Source organism: Megalops cyprinoides, chromosome 6, assembly GCF_013368585.1.
Source record: "Megalops cyprinoides isolate fMegCyp1 chromosome 6, fMegCyp1.pri, whole genome shotgun sequence".
In the NCBI taxonomy this organism is placed as follows: Eukaryota; Metazoa; Chordata; class Actinopteri; order Elopiformes; family Megalopidae; genus Megalops; species Megalops cyprinoides.
Genome location: NC_050588.1, coordinates 26,231,908 through 26,251,932, shown reverse-complemented (window position 1 = coordinate 26,251,932; position 20,025 = coordinate 26,231,908). Strand labels below are relative to the sequence as shown.

The 20,025-nt window shown below is 43.8% G+C and overlaps 1 protein-coding gene across 6 annotated transcripts in view; it reads right to left on the bottom strand.

Moving 5' to 3' along the window:
• phactr3b (phosphatase and actin regulator 3b) overlaps positions 1-20,025 on the bottom strand; it is a 46,166-nt gene that overhangs the window by 12,737 nt on the left and 13,404 nt on the right. For 3 of the 6 annotated variants that reach the window (XM_036532026.1, XM_036532027.1, XM_036532031.1), the window contains 7 exons: positions 10,685-10,846; positions 9,792-9,869; positions 9,335-9,490; positions 7,934-8,167; positions 7,611-7,839; positions 7,311-7,522; positions 6,335-6,488 (listed from right to left, as the gene is read on the bottom strand). In XM_036532026.1, the coding sequence (XP_036387919.1) occupies positions 6,335-6,488; positions 7,311-7,522; positions 7,611-7,839; positions 7,934-8,167; positions 9,335-9,490; positions 9,792-9,869; positions 10,685-10,846 (1,225 nt within the window). Of the gene's footprint in view, positions 1-6,334; positions 6,489-7,310; positions 7,523-7,610; positions 7,840-7,933; positions 8,168-9,334; positions 9,491-9,791; positions 9,870-10,684; positions 10,847-11,019; positions 11,091-13,970; positions 14,030-14,910; positions 15,176-20,025 lie in introns of those variants that run through there. The other 3 variants (XM_036532029.1, XM_036532030.1, XM_036532028.1) reach the window with 3 other exon arrangements.

Sequence of the window (20,025 nt, the reverse complement as noted above, 5' to 3'; positions counted from 1 at the left end):
TTGCCACACAGACTTGTCAAAGAAACTAGACGGGAAATGATTAATCAGCACTGATTTCCCTGGGCAATTGTTCTGATTAACTCACTTCCAAAGAACAGAGTGAGCTAGAGACATTTCTGGACAATGTGGCAAGTCTGTACCCACAATATGACAAGTACTATTAGGGTTGGTGGCGTTATTCAGATTTTTTTTATTTCGGAAAGTAATTTCACCAATTACTTTGACATCAGCTTTATTGCTGTGTTGAACAGGGAGGCACTGATTGCATGAACTTTCTTCATGTGCTGTATTTACCCTGCATCTTCTGAACACGGTGTTCGGTACAGTAACATAAGAGAAGCCATATGAATATCTAATCCAATCAGGGAGGGTCCGGTGGGACGTCTCTGGACGTGACTGACAGAGCGATGCTCTGTGAGTGGCTTTTGCTTGTATGGCTGCATCTCAGCTCATGCAGAGAAAAGAGAGGGAGGTGGGGAACCTCCCAGCAGAGGCATTGCCATTAATATTTCAACGAATGAAATGGAGAATCTCTCCTGCCGCGCCATCAAAACCTACCCAATAATGACCTTCCACTGTTGCCTAGCAACTGCTGTTGCCATCGAAAATCTTTGGGACAATGAAATCGTTTCAAGGAGCGATCGGTACATCGTGCTCAGTGGTGAATGGTGCTGTATGGTGGATCGTGATCTGTGGTGTTCCAGACTCTCTGGGGTTTGTGCAGTGCTTTTTCTACAGCATTGTCTGATATCCACAATTGGCATGACGCTTCAGCGAACTACACTGCTGAAAGCTGAAGGATGCATTTACAAGCACAACAGTGTTGGTTATGTAATTGACTCTTTGATTCTGAATATTTTTAGTTTGTCACCACCATTTTCATGTCAATTTAGTATTTGCATTTCTGTACAATTCTATAAATAAAAACAAAAAAAGTATATTTGATTAAAATGAATGCGTTCATTTACTGGAACCAAACATATCCATTATTTTCATTTTCTGTCTAAAGATGCTGCTTATAGATTCCAGTGCATTAGCCTGCTACCAACTAGTGTCCTTAAGCAGAACATTTTGGCCAATAAGTAAGACAGATCAACCAGCAGCCAGCTGAGGGGGGAAAATAAGTATGTTTTGAAAAAGAATGGCAACATTCCTGAGGTTGTATGGGAAACGCACTGCAGCGCAGGTTGATGGGCAGTACAAGTGAGGTACGCAGCAGATGGCCTGTACCTCTCCGTGATGGAGGAGGAGTTGTGTGAAAATACCACCTTCACACCTCAACCGTCTCCAGAGCACAGAACATGTCAGGCTGAAGCTTTTCCAGGGTTTTCACTGTCATTCTAAAAATAAAGCAATATAATTATATGCACGCATGTTCGCGTGCGCACAGACACACACACACAAACATACACGCACATACACACATACACATACGTATACTGTATGCACACACACACACACACAAATAAACACATGCACAGAAGCAGCAAGCACAGACAACACAAACTCCAAAAATAAACCAGTGCATTCACACACACACCCACACATCCACCCACACACATGCGCTCACCCATGCATGCACGCATACACGCAATTACACACAATACAGCAGGCATGTTCTAAAAATAAGGCAATGTATTTATTCACGCACAGACACAAACACCACACACACACACATATACAGTATTTCTCAGCTGAATATATTGGGGGGATTGAGGAACAGCTGTGTGTGGGCGACAGTGTATTATTTCTACCCTTCTCAAATTGACATCGAGGAGAAGGAAGATTGCAGCAATTGGAGCAGCCACGAATACCCAGCTGCCCTCCTACGCCGTCCCTGACTGCTCCACGAATCACACTCTCCCCTTTGTTCCTCTCCTCATGCTCCCCTCAGGACGTCAGGGACACGCAGAGGTGTTGGGAGGGGGTTAATTGGAGGGGTTTAAATACGATGCATTATTCATTAGTCTAGTAGCTAAATATAGCAACAGACTGTCTCCAGTGGAAATGTGAGGAATGGCTGTTTCTGAAGGCTATTGATAGTAAGGTCATCACACAGGGCTCAGGGCGAGGGCACGACAGCCATCACTGCAGCTTCAGCCAGAGTAACACTCCTGGGAAATGGAGGAGTGCAATCAGAGCGGGGAGGGAAAATCAGATGGCTATCTGAGCTGTGCGATAAACAGCATCGTGACGCTGGGAATTGATTGGGGTTTTGTGCCGCAGTTTTTCAGCTGTCTCCCTCCCTCCACGTCAGGAGCTAAATTTAGCAACGGAGGGTTCCCTCATCCTGAACCAACCTACTGCTCTGCAATCTGCTGCAGTCTGACAAAACACCCGGCTGCACATTAGGGAGACTGGGGAAAAAGCCCAACATAAAGCTACACGATAGAGTCAGGAAACTGCCCAACAACACTGCACAATAGAGAGACACAGGAAACTACTGCACACACTGGAGGGACAGGACACTGCCCAACACAATAGTACTGCACACAACAGAGACATCGGACACTGCCAAACACAATGGAGAGGAGAAACAGCCCAACACAATGGCACACGATGGAGCCAGGCAGCTACCCAACACAAAACTGTAAAATGGAAAGACCAGAAACTGCAGGATAAAATGTTACTGGACAGAAGGACAGGAAGTTGTTCTGTACAGAACATTCCATGCCTTTTTGATTCAATGGGTCTCTCTGTTCTGCTCTGGTGTTCACTGAGAGTGGAGAAATAGCTGCCTCCCCTTGTACCAGCGAGCACATGGCCCTGACAGACCTCCCTCTGAAGAATGAGACAAACAAACAGATCTCTTCACAAAGTACAAGAGGTGCTTACTGAGGGAACAAAGGAAGTTCCTTCTATGTCCAAGGGGTTCATTCTAAACTATATGGGGAGCAGCTCAGCAAATGTTTGACTTTCCTTAATTCCAGCCTGTGGATTCCTCCCTGACCATCTTTATCACTGCAGGACAACTGGGGTAGACCAAGACCAACCCCGGTGTCCACCCATAAAGTCAACACTGAACATAGGGCCACTGTCCTGAGAATCAGCTGTCCCTCTGTCATAAACTCTGTCCCTTCTGACAACCTACCTCTGCCCCCCTCCCTGTGCCCCCCCCCCCCCCATAGAATGGGACATCCTGCACCTCTGTGTTAACATACTGCCACCTGCAGAATGGGATACAATGCTGCCTTATCATCACCATTGTTACCAGACAAGTATCTGATGCTCATCTATTGAAATGACTGTATTTCAGTTTATTTAGCTGCCCAAATATTTACCATCTGCCTAGGGCAACTGCCATTAGGAATATTACTTTCCCCGTCATTTTCCATAGGGGAAATGTTATACTATATTTTTTTCCGCAGAACTTTAAAGGCTGTTAAAACTACACCAGATCATTATGTTTTACAATGTTACCTGTACCTAAAAAATGCATATTTGAATTACATTCTGTATCAGTCTGTATCAATCAAAACCAGCCAAAAGATGATATGTTCTACCACTAAATGCATCAGCCGTCCTATTGAATCAAATTGGTGACAACAGTCAGGACTTTCACGCAGTCCACCTCACATGGTTATTCATTTCCGGGCCGTACCAGGTCCTGAGGTTTGGGTCAAATGCGCATTCATACTATGCAGGACACCATTGTCCTCACATCTCCCTCCAGTGTCAGAATTTCATAAATTACACACTATTGATTCCATCCTTTTACGTAAGGTGTGGATTGGCCCGGCCTTATGTAAACTGTTTGTTTGAGTCTGTGTTGAATGGGCATTTGTTATGAGATTGGAAACCTGTGTGCACACAGCATGTGTTTTGGTCAGTCTCACCATGTCCTCAGCTTAGAACAGCCCGAAATTATTGGTCCTCTGTGACTCGGAGAGGGAGCCAGCCACCTCCTCCTGCAGGGCGGTGCGACAGTCAACTGAGAAATACCTCAGGCGTGGTTACATAAGGACATGCGTGGCACTGCCCACTGTGTGGGTGAGGGAATCCCTGGACCAGTGACACAGGCTGCATGCTTGACTGCAGGAGAGCCCGTCTCACTCTACATAACATACTCTCACTGTAGTAGGAGACTGCACCACTATTTCCACCTCTCATTGTCATTAGTATTACTGAACAGATATCTAACAGCTCCCTCTAATTGTTGAACAGTAACTCTGGGGGGGGGGGAGCACTGCTGCTCCCATTTCAGGCTCCTAATCCCCTCCATTAGCTGGATTTGACCTGCTCCTGTACTGACTAACACACAGCAACAGCCCCAGAGGGAGCTCCGCTTACAACACCCAGATCAGACTTCTTCCCCCTCACTCTGTGTGTGTGTGTCTGTGTGTGTGTGAGGCAGCTGAGGTGGGTGGGGGGGGGTGTTTGAGGAAGTGGTTTAATTTTCACCTCTCATTCTCTCTCTCTCAATCTCTCCTACTAAGAATTCACAGGCTATTTCCAGCATTGTGATTTCTCGCAAATGGAGATAGTGGTCTGCTGTAATAATTCAGTCTGTCACAAAAGAGCTGATTACAACGTCTTCTACCCCGCCCTTGAGCACTGTAGAGATGAAACAGGCTGACTCAAGCTGCTGTGCTCTTGCTTTTCCATGACATAACCTACAACCAGAGCTGTGGCACATGACATGACATCACATATATCTGGAAATTCTTTTTTTTTGTCCACCATTTCACACCTTTCTTAAAACCCCAGTCACTCTTTTGTTTGCTTATTTGGTGGTGAACATTTTTAGCACAACGTGTTTGCCCCAGAAGTGCTGAATGTTAACATCAGCTCCAAAAGAAATAACTGCCTGGACCTCTTCTGCAATACTGAGATTTTCTTGATATACTTAGCCTTCACTTTCTTCTTTGTCCTTCTTTCATTTCTATGTATCTTGGCACTTCTTGTTGATTGCTTACTGTGATCAGTATGTTACCAAGTGCCTTTGTTTATCTTCTCAGTTTTAGCACCAATGAAAGGAATGTAGTCCTGCATCTTGATGACCCCATCCACAGATTGCTGAACCGTATGTCAGCATTAATAATCAACCAGCTCAGCTAAATTGTGTAGTGCTTGTTTGGTTCAGTAAGAATGATCATAGAAACCAACTCAAAAACTGAAAATGTGGTTCCAGCTGCCTAAGAAAGTACTTAGTTAATCAAACACATCTAGAATTGTTCATTTCTTTCAGAAGCAGGTAAACATACACACCAATAGGCAAGTAATCTAATAGATGAACATAGATAAACACCAGTTCATATAGCAGTCAACAAAAACATACTTTTTTCAACTAGATAAAAACAACCATAGCATCATGAAAATCAGCACACCAACTGGCTTTGTGAAAAATGTAGTGGAACTGTATCATGCCAGCAAACTCAGCTGTCCGGCATCCCTGAACACAGCCCTGTCATCAGGGCGACACTGTCATGAGAAACAGGTATTATTTCCTCCAAAACTTGATCACAAAATACTTCATGTAAATGTGTCTTCCCATTTGTAATCGTCTTATAAAAATGCGCAAAGGAGACATTCAAAGTGAAATTTCACTGGTTGTACAAGATAAACCATTGCAAACTGAGGCATTGACAATGGGAGCTCCACCTCCAGAGCATCCCAATATAACCACTGTATAAGCTTACACTGTGGACCCAACACAATGGTCCATAAACACAGAAATTGAAGAGCTAATCCGATCACGTCCTCCATGGCATTACGTAACATTTCAAATAAGATTATGGCTTCTGTTCTTTTTTATTCCTCTGTTTCTATACTTCTTAATATAGCTGTCCTGTTCCAAAGCCCACAGTGTCCCACTGATGCTTGCAAAACCATTCAGAGATTGAAATGAGAAGAAATGAATGAAATTAGCCATTAATTTGAGTCTGCCCCTTTGACCCAACAGGAAGAACAGAAATTCTCTGCCTACAGCTGTCAGGTTTCTCTGTCCTTGGCTGTTATCTATTGTAGCTCAATGTGAACAGTTTGTGATGTACTAGTCATGCAAAAAGATTAAATGGAGGCACTGAAGTGGAGCCAAAGATAAGAAGTACTGACAAGGCAAAACATTCCAGGCAAAATGCTGAGAATCAATCTACCATAAATCAATGGAAATATGACATATTACAAGCTGCATAAAGTGAGAAACCAACCAGCAAATGAATGACAGAGTAAGAGTGGCAGGGCAGAGAACAAATGAGAAGTAAGAGAAAGGGAGAGAGGATATGAAAGAGCCAGTGATGGGCAAGGGAGACAGAGATGGAACCATGAGAGAGCCAATGAAAAGTGAGAGAGCAGGAGCCAGGAAAAGGCCAGTGGATGAAGGACCGAGACTCACTTGGCGAGCTTCATCTCAATCTGCTGGCGGATCTCCTGCCTCTCCTGGTCACTGCGTACGGGGAAGATGTTACGGTCCTCCAGCTCCTGCTTGCTGGGTCGGTTCCGCAGCTTCACGGCAAGAAGCTCCTTCCTCATCCTGCGTGGCAGCGTCCCTGTAACAACACATGAAGACTCAGTGACCACTCAGAGCACACACACACACACACACACACACACACACACACAATATGAGCAAATTATGTTGTTTATTCAATTATTTCTTACCATGAAAACATTACTGTCATTTGCACCCCCAGCTGTGTAATATGTTATGTTAGATATCACAAAGAGACCATTTTACTGACAAAGAGACCATTTACTGCCATGTGACTATGTACATGTCACATGTCAGCATCATTTCCTTCTTTCTGGGAAATGATTCCACACAGTCATGTTGGACAGTACCACCATGTTCCAACATTGGCTGTGAGGCACTCTAGTGCACAGTGTAGTGAATAGTATTTCTAAGATGATAGCTCATCGGAAACAGAAAAGACAACACTTCTAGTTATTTCAACAGCTTTTCTGTCGCTAGATGTCTCTGTCATGGTAACCTGAGTTCACCATCTCTGCACTGAACCACATAGGATCTAGACTGTCCCTATCCTCCTGAAAGTGGGTCAACAGATGCTTCTGACCAACAGTCTCTTCATTAAACTTGTACACTCAATCTCTGATGTGCAAATTACAACAAACGTGTGTCTTGTGAATTCTTCAATCATGAACTCATTTTTATACATCCTCTGATATACATGCATGCACCTCAGCCTGTACTTGGACCATGTAGCTTAATCGAGTGAACCACTCAGTTGCCCTTCAAACATATTTTCAACTTTACACATGTATTCGATAATTTAATGGCACACAAGGTTCATGGGCTGTTAAAGAAAGGGAGGAAGTGATGTCACAGATATCAGCTTTCTGGGAAGACTCACCTGAGATCACAGACTCATTCCAGCTGTCCTGGTCATGGAGGAGTCCGGAGGCATCACTGTAGTACTGATCCAGACGGAGATTCTCCTTGTTCTCGTCCGAGTCTTTCTTGCTTTCTGCCTGTCCCATTGGCTCCTTCTCAAGACTGGAAGTGCGGGACAGTCTCCCGTCTGACCGCCGCTTGGGTGATGAGCGGATCTCCTTAGCATGGAAGCTGGGGGACAAAAGAGACAGCTGTTAGCCTCTAGTCTGATCCAGGTGGCCTTGGTGATGGATCTGTGTTTGCAGTGGTTTGTTCTCACCTGTCCTGCCGGTGTTTGGTGGCTAGAGCACGGTGCAGCTCTTCGATGATGCAGCTGGGAGGCAGCTGAGGGTGGAGGATGCCCAAGTGTGGTGACCCTGTGGGGTTGGTGATCTGCCCTCGAAGGGTGAGAGACCCCTGGCTGTCAGGGCCCCGGGGTGCCTGTCGGGGGAGGGTGGAGCTCCTGTGCAGGGAGGGCTGGGAGGTCTTCCCAATGTCAGTGTGAGAGCCTGTCAATATGTAAACACACATTGTGTTACATTAAACAGGCCCCGCCCTGCCCAAACCTCACCTCTCACCTGCACGCAATGGCAGCACACTCACCCTCCAGACTCCCCAGCCTGGTGAGCAGCTTGGCAGGTAGGCCAGGTGGGGGTGGAGTGCTGGAGTCCCCATGACCTGGGGATCCTCCGTCTTTCCCTGACCCATCGGGATTCTCAGCTGTGCCCACAAGGGCGCTTGCAGATGTGTCAGCAGAGGGTGCCTCTTCCTCTTCTTCTTCCTCCTCATTTGGGCTGTGTTCCCCCACAGTCTCATTGTCTTCTGTAGAGTCCCGCACTGGAGGAGACATGGGAAGGGTCATGGCTACAACAGACCAGTCAATGCACCCATTACATGGCACCATACCAAGGCTTCAGGCTTTTGTACTAGTCTTATTCCATGGCATGACTGTTTTTTTTATACTCTTTACATACAGTCCACACATACCTCAGCCTGGGCAGACTCTCTCACCGCATTTCACAATATGATGCTGAAGTGGGTGGGTTTATTGCAAGATTTTTTGTTCACGTGTACCATTTGCAGCGCAGCAAAAAAGAGCTTTGCTTTCTTGTTTTATTGCATTATTGTGGGAAACATGAATGAAAATATGCAAGAAAAAATAGGAGATTAGCACAGGACCAACAAGTATAATATTTTATTTTCTTTCATTGTTTTGATTTGTTTGTTTTCAGGCTTGCTTTTATCTGGACAATTGGAAATAATATGCATGCAAAAAAACCTCTGAAATGTGCAAGCACTACTCCTTGTGCTGTATTAACAAGTAGCATGTGGTGATGGAGTGAGAGACAGTTGACCTCTGAGATGATGAGAATGCGCCAAAGGAAATTCCTGTGGAAATTCAACAAGACAAGAAGTGGGCCACTTCACCCCCACCTGAATATGACCGGTGACACATTAGTAGTCCCGCTGGCCCTCATTTCCACCTCCCTGAGGAGGGGTCAGTAGATCAGCAGTTATTTCTAACGGCTCTATCTCCATCCAGTGGTGACTATGTGCACTTCATCATTAACAAGTACTTTAATCGCACAGAACATTAGCATTTGACACCCATTTCAAATGAATATTTGTTCCAACCCGACAGAAGACATTTTGGAAGAACATCAGGTTGGTGGTCTAAACCCAAGGGATTGAGTTGCTCAGTAATTGTTCAGCCACTCTGTTCACTCATTTCTATACACCAACCCCTACCAGCACCAGCAATGGGTGAAGTAAATCAGTAGTTCCCTCAATAAATCTTACCTTGCTCACATCTTGACATTAATTAATATAAACAGCACATTAATTAAGCGAATTTGTACAGAATTTCGATTTTAGTTCTCAATTACACATGCACTGTAATAAGTATAGCACTGTGGTAGAAGTATGTCTCAGTCCTCAGAAAATACATGATGGGGTTCCCACAGACTCAGGAACAGTTGGTCTGACTAAAGAAGGCCGTCCCACCTGTGGAGGGGTTGTCCTCATCGGATCCAAGGTCCTCCATGGTGCTGAGGTTAACCAGGGGGGCCAGCGGCTCTTCCTCCCTCTCCTCCCCATCTGAGTAGTCCTGCGTGGGAGTGCCAGGGTCCTCAGTACTACCCCCACAGGCCAGTGCTGAATCTGCAGGGGGGGGAAGAGAAAGGAAAGTAGGACACAGCCCCAGACAGACCTGCTCTATCACAGAGGCATCCAATCGCAAAATTGCTTAAGCTCATTCAGGTGAAAGGTGGCTCAGTGCCCTGCAGATGAATGCCTTACAGAGCTTCTCTCCCAGACAAACACGCATACTACGAGCACATAATGGGTATTACCAGGTGGAGCTGACACAGGGAGTGATGCTTATTGTTGGGGTGTGTGTAGGGCAGCCAGCTGCCTGCAGCTACGCCCTCCAGAGGTAAGACCCTGCCCTGCTCTTTCTCACCTGACTCCATCATCTCCGCCAGCCCCCTTCGGACCAGCTCGTCCCGGCTCTGCCGTGCTGCTGCCTTTCTCTCCAGAGCTGCAGGAGAACACAACCAATCACTCACTCAGTTGTCACCAGTGCCCTGTTACATAAAGACTCATATATCACAAGCACACTGTCTTCTACTCACATCTGCTACCAAACTGCTACCTAACACCACATATGTTTGCTACTAAATGACTTGTTGCTGAGTGACCTCCATTACCAAATACACTGTGGTCTCATACCCACGACCAGTGTTGCTGACTCACCTCTGTTGCCTCTGTTGCCATACACGCTGTTACTGACTCTTCACATTTACAAGCAAACACACCATTGCTGACTCATTTCTGCAACTAAACGCAGTGTTACATGCTCACATCCATTACCAACAACACTGTTACTCACTACTGACAAGGTAATCACTGTTACTAACTCGTCTCCGACACAGGTAAGCACTGTTACTCACTCTACTACAATAGACCCTGTTAAATGCACATTCAGCTATGAAAACCACAATATTGTGTAGTCGCCTCCACCACCAAATACATTGTTATTATTTCCCGTCACGACCTCACCTCAGTAATACTCTCTAAGTAAAGTAACTGAATTACCTTGGGCTGTTGACATGTTTTTAGTAAATTACTTGCCATCCAGACTGATGTGATTCCTAAACACAGACTCTCTCACCAATCTAACAATCCCAATTTTGGTAGCTGAGACTCTGGGGTCTACAAACAGCAGACATTATCATATATTATTACATTAGCAGACACATTAGCAGACATATTTATTTAAAATAAGACCTTTCCCCCCATAAACACATGGGATGGATCAGGCTTGTTCTGCCAGCAAACATTAACCACATTCACCCGTAGAACTCTGCTTCAGTTTCTCATTCTTCTTTTTCCTCCATTTCCAGGGCTTGAAGATGCGCCCCAGGGAGGCCAGCTTGCTGTTGCGGCGAATGGGGGGCGTGCGTACCCCTGTAACCAAGCAGCCAGAGTGCAACGCCCTCTGCTGGTCCATTACATCTACAGCAAAAAGGAGAGAGGATTGAGAACATTAAGATGGGTACTGGCAGGCAAGCCAGTAGCCTGTCAGTGATTTGTGAGAGTATGACATAAAACCCTTCTTGCATATTTGGTATGCAATATTATTCTCCTAGGAATAGCTCTTATTGTACTTTGTAATATTAAAGATTTACGTTGCATGCCTTCTTCCCTAGGACATCTCATATGAATTACACAAGGCTTGTGTTCCCCCTAGTGGACAAAGTATTCCACAAAACAGACACAGCAGCTGTAGAACAGACACAATCAAAGCACCAGTTACTATCATCTTGATGTTTTTATATCAGTGCTGACATTTCATTGAGGCGCTGAGAGCAAGATGTGATGTCAGAGTAGTCAGCACAGTCCAGATAAATCTATATGCACGTGAACTGGATTATTCCCCCCTGTGAAGAAACAAGCATCTCTCTGTTCCCCTGTGTTCTGTGTGTAAACTACACTCTGATGAGAAGAACACTGCCCTCCCTCCCCACAGTCAGGACCCTGTTCACTCTGAAACCTCTGCTGGTGCTGGAGACAGAGGATGGCTTTGTGCATGGATCACAGGGCCAAGGCACAGATCCTCACTGCATCCACATAAACAATTGGCTCATTTTAAAAGCACCCTGAATTAGCTTGGGAAATCAAGTTGGCCCCTCATTTTAGACCAAGAACCACAAAACCGAGACTTTGCTGTTGTGAAAGCCGGGTGATCATAGCCTCGGGAGCCAAGCTCCTGCAGCACACACATACAGAATAGGGAAGACATAAGCTTTTAATCAATGTCACTAATCAGCTTCAATGTGTCAGTCACATGGACAAGTAACCTGTCCAATCAATTGGTATCCATCAAAAAAAATGCCTGTTTTGACACTCCTTCAGCAGGACATATTCTCATAATATTTAGCACATCTGTTCCGAAGCAAGTCAGACAGGAAAGAGGAGAATGAAACAGCAGCGCCGTGATGCCGTGTCAGATACCAGGCGTAAAGGGGCAGAGACCCTGAGGGGGAGACAGAAATAGGAACTCCCACACAGTCTGGCTTGGACACGGAGCTCACAGCTGAGCTGTGGGTTGTGCCACAAGCCTCTATCTCTGCTCTCCCTTTTTTCTTTGTAATTTACCGATTCTGAGAAAATCAATCTTTCTTCGCTGACATGTAGGAAATTTGCTCCAGGCAAAAAAGGCACAAAACACTCCATAACCCAGTATGTAAATGTAAATATAAACACACACAGCTACATAGGGGATTATGGCTTCATGCACACTCAAAACACACGCGGATCCATATCCACCATATTCCTGAAGCCGTAAAACAAACTCTTGACCGTGAGTGGGTTAATCCTCTAGAGTTACATCACCTTTTATGATCCATCAATCTCCTTCCAGGGGAAATATTTTAACCAATAATCAATCACATGAAAGGCTTTTCTGTCCCTGGTCCCTGTCTGGTTTGCTCATTTTCCCCCATCGATTCTTGGGGAACACCTTATGCCTGCACTATCTGACTTCGCTCTTTTTCCGAAAGTCATGGCACAGCACATGATGTGTAGTGGAGAGACAAAGGTACAACACTTGGCTCGGTTAAGTTAGACTCTTAACAAAAATGTGCATTATTTTCTTTATGAGCTGTACAAACAAATATTTCTTTTTCAGTATGTTGTTTCAAGATGGGACAGTGTTGCTTTTAGCAAATTCACCTTATACAATTAGTTCCTTCACATTAGTGACCATAGTTTCACAATTGTGTGAATTGTGCTTCTTAATTTTAAGGTGACCACTTGGTCTCTTATTTTTTTAAACAATAATCTTTGAGAAAAAATGTATCTAAAAATATCTAAAACTATGTCAATCCATAACAACACAATCATTGAAGTCCCTGGATGTTATAACCATGCCCTGTATTTGTGTGTTTCATAACAGGTTTAAATCAGTCCCTTTAATCACATTAAACGAAAGCATTCAATAAAAAAAACATCAAAGTGTTTATTCCATTGATCTTCTTTCCAGACAGCTCTGGCACTCTGTCACACTCTTCAGAACGACACTAGTATCAGGATTTGGAGGAACCTGCCGTTTTCACACAATGATACAGGCCAGATGAGAGAGATGTGGCTGTTGAGACAAGATGTAAGGTGGGGTATCCTGACTGTGTAGCTGGATGAGACGAGGCATTGGGTGGGGCACCCCGGCTGTATGGTTAGGACAGATAGCCAGGGCATTGGGTGAGTGTCCCCGATTGTGTAGCTAAGTGAGATAGTCAAGGCGTTGGGTGGGGGACTCTGACTGTGTAGCCAGGTGAGACAGTAGGGGTACTGGGCGGGGTATTCTAGCTGCATAGCTGGGAGAGACAGTGCGGACACTGGGTGGAGCACTCTGGCTGCATAGCTAAGGTAAAGCAGACAGGCTGGGAGAGAGTGCTGTAATTTTCAGACAACAGCAAAGCAGCTGCTTTTCTCCTTCAGGCCAGAGGCTGCACTGTGTACCTCCCCACCCTTTTATTCACAGTCCACTGCTGCACCACCAGGGTGTCTCACAGACAAGGATGGATTCCTCCACAGGGCGTCCCATAATCCACCCTTTCACTGAACAGAGTGGTCTGGCAAGCAGGCTTGAGTCAATGACTGGTCCTTATCAAAGCAATCTGAGATGAAAGACCACACCCTGAGCAGCCTGAATACAGCCGACCATAAGAAGAGCATCTTAAGTCCCCACCCCCAAAAAACAGCTTTCAACCATCATTAATACCAGCATTATACAAGAGATGTACAGGAGATAGTTACAGAAGTTCCATTACGAGATGAGGCAAAACCAATCCTGTAACTTGGTGGCCATAACTTACTCCCTCCCACTGAACTCTGGCATTACCTCAGAAATATTTAAGGACAACCAGGGAGCGCAGTGAGGTCCTCTCGGTGACCTGACCGACGACGCAAGCGCATAACTATGACCTCCTCGGCATTCAGCAGTGTATGAAAATGGTTACGCGTGGGTGGGCAGCGCCCCCTCAGTGATGCCTTGTGCGTGTCCACCCATAGTAAAGCCACACTTGACTCAAAACAATCAGAAGCAGGTCAGCTGCCTGAGTTTGTCTGCTCGACTAACCGTCAGTGTGGAATCCAGGTCAAGCCTGTAGATTCTGCAGCAAGCAGACCCAGGGTCAGCCTGCCGTTGCCATGGATACCACTCTGGATGCTGCAGAAAAGCCCCTTGGAGGCAAAGAATCACAAGTACATGAGGGGAAGGGGTTGCTGGGTTGTTGCCATACTGAGATATTCACGGCAAACCCGTGAGAGCCAATCACAGCTAAGCCATACATAATGCAAGTCAAGCATCCCTCAATTTTTAATTTGGGGAAGCTGCTTAAAAATTGACGTGAGACAGTTTAGGAAACTACGGTATAACGAAGCCAAACAATATTTTAATATAGGATTAAAAGAGATGAGAGCCAAACAAAAATGTTATCTAGCATCTTCATTTCTTAAAGGATCAGAAAAGCAGCAGAAATTTCATCCAAAGGACTGCAGTGACTTCTGGTAATTATATGAATGCAAAACATAATCTTTGCTTCAAAATCAAAAATAAAAAATCTAAATTCCTCATAAACAGTTTTAATGATCCTACAAGTCATAGGAGGTAGTAACCTTACAATGTCTATAAACTCTAGAAAACAGCAATCGCTTATTTGTGCCCATCCCACGACTGCTGGAATACACAGCACTGTGTAGATTACAATTAGAAAATGTTCCACGCCATGTGCAGTCGCTCGCGTGGCATCATGTGCAGTATCTTACAATCCTGAAAATGTCATTCACAGTAAATCACAATTAAAACATGTTCCACGCCATTTTCGGTAGCTCGTGTGGGATCGCGTACTCTATACTACAGTCCTATCACTACATAACATCTGGCAAAGCCATATTATCAGTATCGAGCATTTTACTGCGTGAAGTCTCCTATTGGTAACATACTACACGAGCAGTAATGATGATCACTGTGCCGTCAGTCAAAATATTTAGCTATAAACTCCGAAAACACCACTCACATTTTGTTTACTTCTTCCCTTGGATGTCTTCAGTACCACGCCATCCTCCGTGAGACGCTCAAAGCCCCACGGGTACGAAGAAAAGAAAGTGATGCAAGGCGTGGAATGTCAACGAAAGAGGGAGCCAAAAAACAACCTTGACAATAAAACCCTCGTGAGACAAAGAGTTCAAGGAATTGATCCCAACAACGGAGCTAGCCGGAACGAAAAACAAATTGCATTCTGTACCCCTGTCACGGAGCGGGCGCCGCCGCACAGCGCTGTCAGCAGATTTGAGACCACAACAGCTCACTCACGCAGAGCCGCGCATTTTACCGCACCCAGCGGCCCAGCCTTAACCCTCCCCCCTCCCCGTCACCCAGACTTCCACAAAGTAAGACCCAACAGGCAGTCATTTCATGATGTTTTTTTAATCTGACTTAAAATACACCTAAACAACTTTCATGTAAATGTGAAAGTGAAAAGAGAAATGTGTCCATTTCAAATGATCATTGTAGCATTAACAGTATAAGTACCGTTGAATGTCCGTATACAAACAAAAAATTTCAAAAACTTTCCAGACTGCCAGACTGCTTATACTCCTAATAATATATACTCCCTCATTATATTTTTTAAGACAGAATGACAGAATGAATTATGTATGTGTGTGTATACATATATAGTTATATACAATTTTGAGACTCCATCAAGAAAGATTTTATTGTCAGCCCATCCATATACAAGTATACAGTCGGGCTGAAATTACATTCCCCTGGGACCCATGATGCTACATTCAATAAATGAATAAATACACAAGACAATAAATATAAAACATACTAAGACATTAAATAGAAAAGTTGCAGGCAGAAGTCACTTGTTGAATGAATTGTACCTGAGTTATCTATGGTGATATGCGCTGTCTGGCTGGTGTTACCATTGACTCGTTTTCATATAGCCTTTCATTGAAGGATATCAAAGCATTTTAGAGAGGGACAGTAACTCTCCTCCTCCACCACTAATTTCTCATCCATCCAGGTTACGCATGACCATGTTTTTGATGCAATATTAAACTTGTAAATATTTTCTGTCAACAGTAATGACCTTATGAAAATTAGAAGAACTCTGTGTGGCTGCATTGACCTCCTGTAACAAATACTTGACTGATGAGTTGAATTAAGAGAGATACAGGTCCTGGAATGTACAGGGAATAACACACATATCAGACAGAGTGATGACCCTCGTGGAAATGACAAGAGCTTTATTTGTTGCCATATGACTTGCTGTTCAGAGCAAGCATTCATGGGCTTGTTAACAAATGGCCAGTGCTAACTGGGGCATGTAGCATAATTGATTCATGATTGTCCAATTTTTAAATTTTATGTTTTTGAATTGATTTCTGTACCTGATTTCAATGTAATTGGACTGTCTTGAATTTCCCAGTCTTCTTTGGAGAAGCACAGTTTATTGGATTGTTTACTGTGACAACAATCAATTGCCCACGAAATAGAATCCTCTGCGGTTTCACATTCGTTTTGAAAGAGCAGCTGTGGTTATTAATGCTAGTATGAATAGTCCTCAACATGTATCTGAACATAAAAACAAATCGAAGCTCTGAGTGTGACCACTGGGACATTGGAGCAGTACATAGAGGAACATAATAAACCTGCAGGCTCCCGTTTTGTGCAAGTTTAAAATGAAGCTCATTCAATATTTAGTGAATGATATAAAAAGTATCAAATAGACATATAAAATAAATGACTGCTTGATGGAATTGTGAGAAGTATTGGGTCTCTAGGAACATCAGGCAACAAGAATAATAGTCACTCCATCAGGGGACCTGCAGGTCAACAGGCGTTAAAGATGTAGGCACAGAGAGTATCTGTGATAAACTGTAATGACAATAAACTGATTTTTACTCAATGTTCTGCATGCGGTAAATGTAACTTACCTAAATCAAAAGTGGGTGATTGACAGTTCTGATATAAGGCAGAGCTAAAAATTGTTCATCGTGTTTCCCATCCCAGGTATAACAGCACTTCATTCCTCCATCTCCTTATCCACATTTCTCCATTACGCAGCTGAACTTTCTTACATTTAGTCACAAAGTTGTTGTTTGTGACAATATGGTGATACAGCATAACCTCAGCAGCAATGTAATCAATACAAACTGTCATAAAGGTACATAAAACATCACACTCACTGAACTGTAGATCCATGCTTTTGTCCAATGATATACTTCATGTGCAACCAACCCAAAGGTTCTAAAAGGTTCTAAAACTCTGTTGAGATTGAAAGCACTTCTCATTATGTTCATTATTAAGTGTACTAGTGTATAAGACAGGTACATTGAATGCTTAAAGGATATTATTACCTCCAAGTCATTTATAAAGCCATTAGAGGGAATAGATAAGGTTTAGAATCAGACTAAAAAGTGAGTGAGATGGGCCCAACAGACCAACAGTTTGCCACTGAGACTGGCACATTTTTTATTCCACTACATGTACAACATAATCCAGTGCCAATCAAAGGTAGCAACAAGGCAGTACTAGAGATATCTAACAGGTTGAAGGTCTGCCTGTATTGAAACATTTTCTTTTAACATTTATTTCTTCAGCCAATGGCACAAGGTACATCTAAGCTTTGACAGGACTCGAAAGCCCTCTAACAAAAAAAAGCTCTAAGGAATCAAACCTCTTTATTCAGTCAGGTCATGAACTGAATTATTGCAGATGGTGACAGGATCAGTGGGGAAGCATCAGCTGCATGTGGTCATGGACACTGTTCCCTGATCCCCCTGTACACACCATCATCAGAGCTCTGCGCAACTCATCCTCTCTTGAGGGGTTCTATCCACTTACGTCCTCTCTCCTCACCTCCCCAGATTCCACCATTATAATCAACTCCTCCCAAAATAAAATGCCCTATGGGAGTTTTGCTGCCAGCTCGGGGGGGCAAGTCTAAGTATATGAGTCTTTGAATACACTGAGTCATTCAGAGATGATACCATTCCAGCAACACTGCAGCCAGGGTCAAAGACACTCTTGGATGCAATCTGTGCAGGTGTGAGGGGACAGAAGTTGCCATGAAGGTTCAGGTGGGCGGCTTGGCAATTGTAATGAAAGAGCACTTCCACATCAGGCCACAGACCTGCTTTCTCTGCCTGAGCTCTGAGCCGCCTGCATCAGCCCCAGAGGTGACCTCTGAGGCCAAATCACCTGGATCAGTAACGAATCCTCATGTCTGCAGAACAGAATGGCAGACATTACCAGGGCTCTGCAAAGCTCTTTGGGGTCTAATGAAAGCCATTAAACAATGACTCTAATTAGGGATTAGCAGCCGAGTCATTTCCATGAATAATATTACACAGTATTATATCTATGAGTCGAAACAAGATACAGACAGTTTTATTCTCAACAATTCATTTCCAGTGTTCAGGAATGACAAATCTTCTGGGTGAATGAGAAGTCCTTTTTTAAACACTGGCTAACTATAATAGTTTAATAATTCAGTAAATAATTAGAGAATTACTGTGACATTTGGTGTTAATGTTTTGCTATTGTGGGTAATGCTCACTTACTGAGTGAGTCAGGCAGTGAGTGGGGGACACCGCCATGCACTAGGGTTACTTCCTCCAGTCCTAGCCAAAACAGTCTGGAATACAAACCTGTTTGTGATATGGCCTCAGTTTTAGTGTTACATCTTAGTGTTACATGATCATTCCACAAAACATCAATGTAAAGGTGGGATCATTTGCAAAACTTTGCCAGTTAGTTTACAGGAACACATTACAATTCTTTTGACAGTGCATTTCCTCTGATTGACCAATGAGCCTCACTTGGAGTCCCTCATTTGTGGCTTCAACACGTCATCTAATCTGACAGACAGGCATTCTGCACTGAGCATCCCCAAACATCCAGATGTTACATTTAGACAACTGTGCATATGTTAGGACGAAATGCCAATTCAACTCATCTTAAGCTGCTGAAATCAAAACAACAGAACAGACACCTTTCACACAGGGTTTTTCAGAGTAGATTGTTATTGAGCTCCTCGACTTGGAATGACTGCACATCCATCAATGCTCGCCTCCCTGACAATACCAGTTACAGCCAGAATTCCTTTTCAAACTCAGGGCTAGCTTACTTACTGAACCTTCATAGCTTACTCAGCCAATATACCTCTAAACCCTAATCCCTCCCTCCCCTTCCCTAAGACGTGTCTGTCAGTCCCCGCCCTCAGGTGCCCTACAACATGTGCCCTCAGTACTGCTACAAGGTTCCTGCCCTCATACGAACCACAGAGTCCCTCAGCACACTCAGGGGCTTGTATGATTGGGCTGTGCTTTAGTTCACCTGACCTGAATCTGGCCTGAAACTGCAGGGTCAGACTAGGACCCAAACTGGACCACGTAATCAGCATTTCTGTGAACTGAAGACTGATGGATATGGAATTTTTAAACAATGTGTGAGATTTAAACCACAATAGTTTCAGCAGCACTGAAATATGTTAGCTAATGTAATTATTGCTGTATTAAGAAGTTGTAACTGGTATAATGTGCTTTGCACAAGATTATAATAGAATGTATTGTGATGATGATGTATTGTGTACATATTCTGCTCTTAAGATCTTATTTCAGCCAATAGGGTAACAGCACTGTAGATCAAGAGATTTTCAGTAGCTAGATCCAAGTTGTAAGTAAATGAGAGTGCAATCCATTTCTATTAAAATGTATTTGTGGATTTGCTGCCCCAAGTTAACAGCTGAATAATAGCCTTACTCACAACGGCAGCACTGACTGGCAGTTCCTTAACTTACAGTATATACCTGTGGTGACATTATAGAGTTTTATATATATAAAAAGGTTGCCACAGAAACGCAATTTCACTGATGAAGACAACATGCCAAAACCTTTAAGCCTTTTACCTTCATATTTATTGTGAAATGTGGAGTGCAGATGTCTGAATGTCCCATAGTTAATGTAATTCTTGTCATTCACAAGCCTCTATTTTTAACCTATAGCCTGCAATAAGTCCACAATCCATTTCCACTAAAAACTCCTATTTCTTTTTGCACTTGCTGCTATGAGTAAAGTTCTTGTTAATAGCCTTACTGACAAAAGAGGCACTAATTCACAAT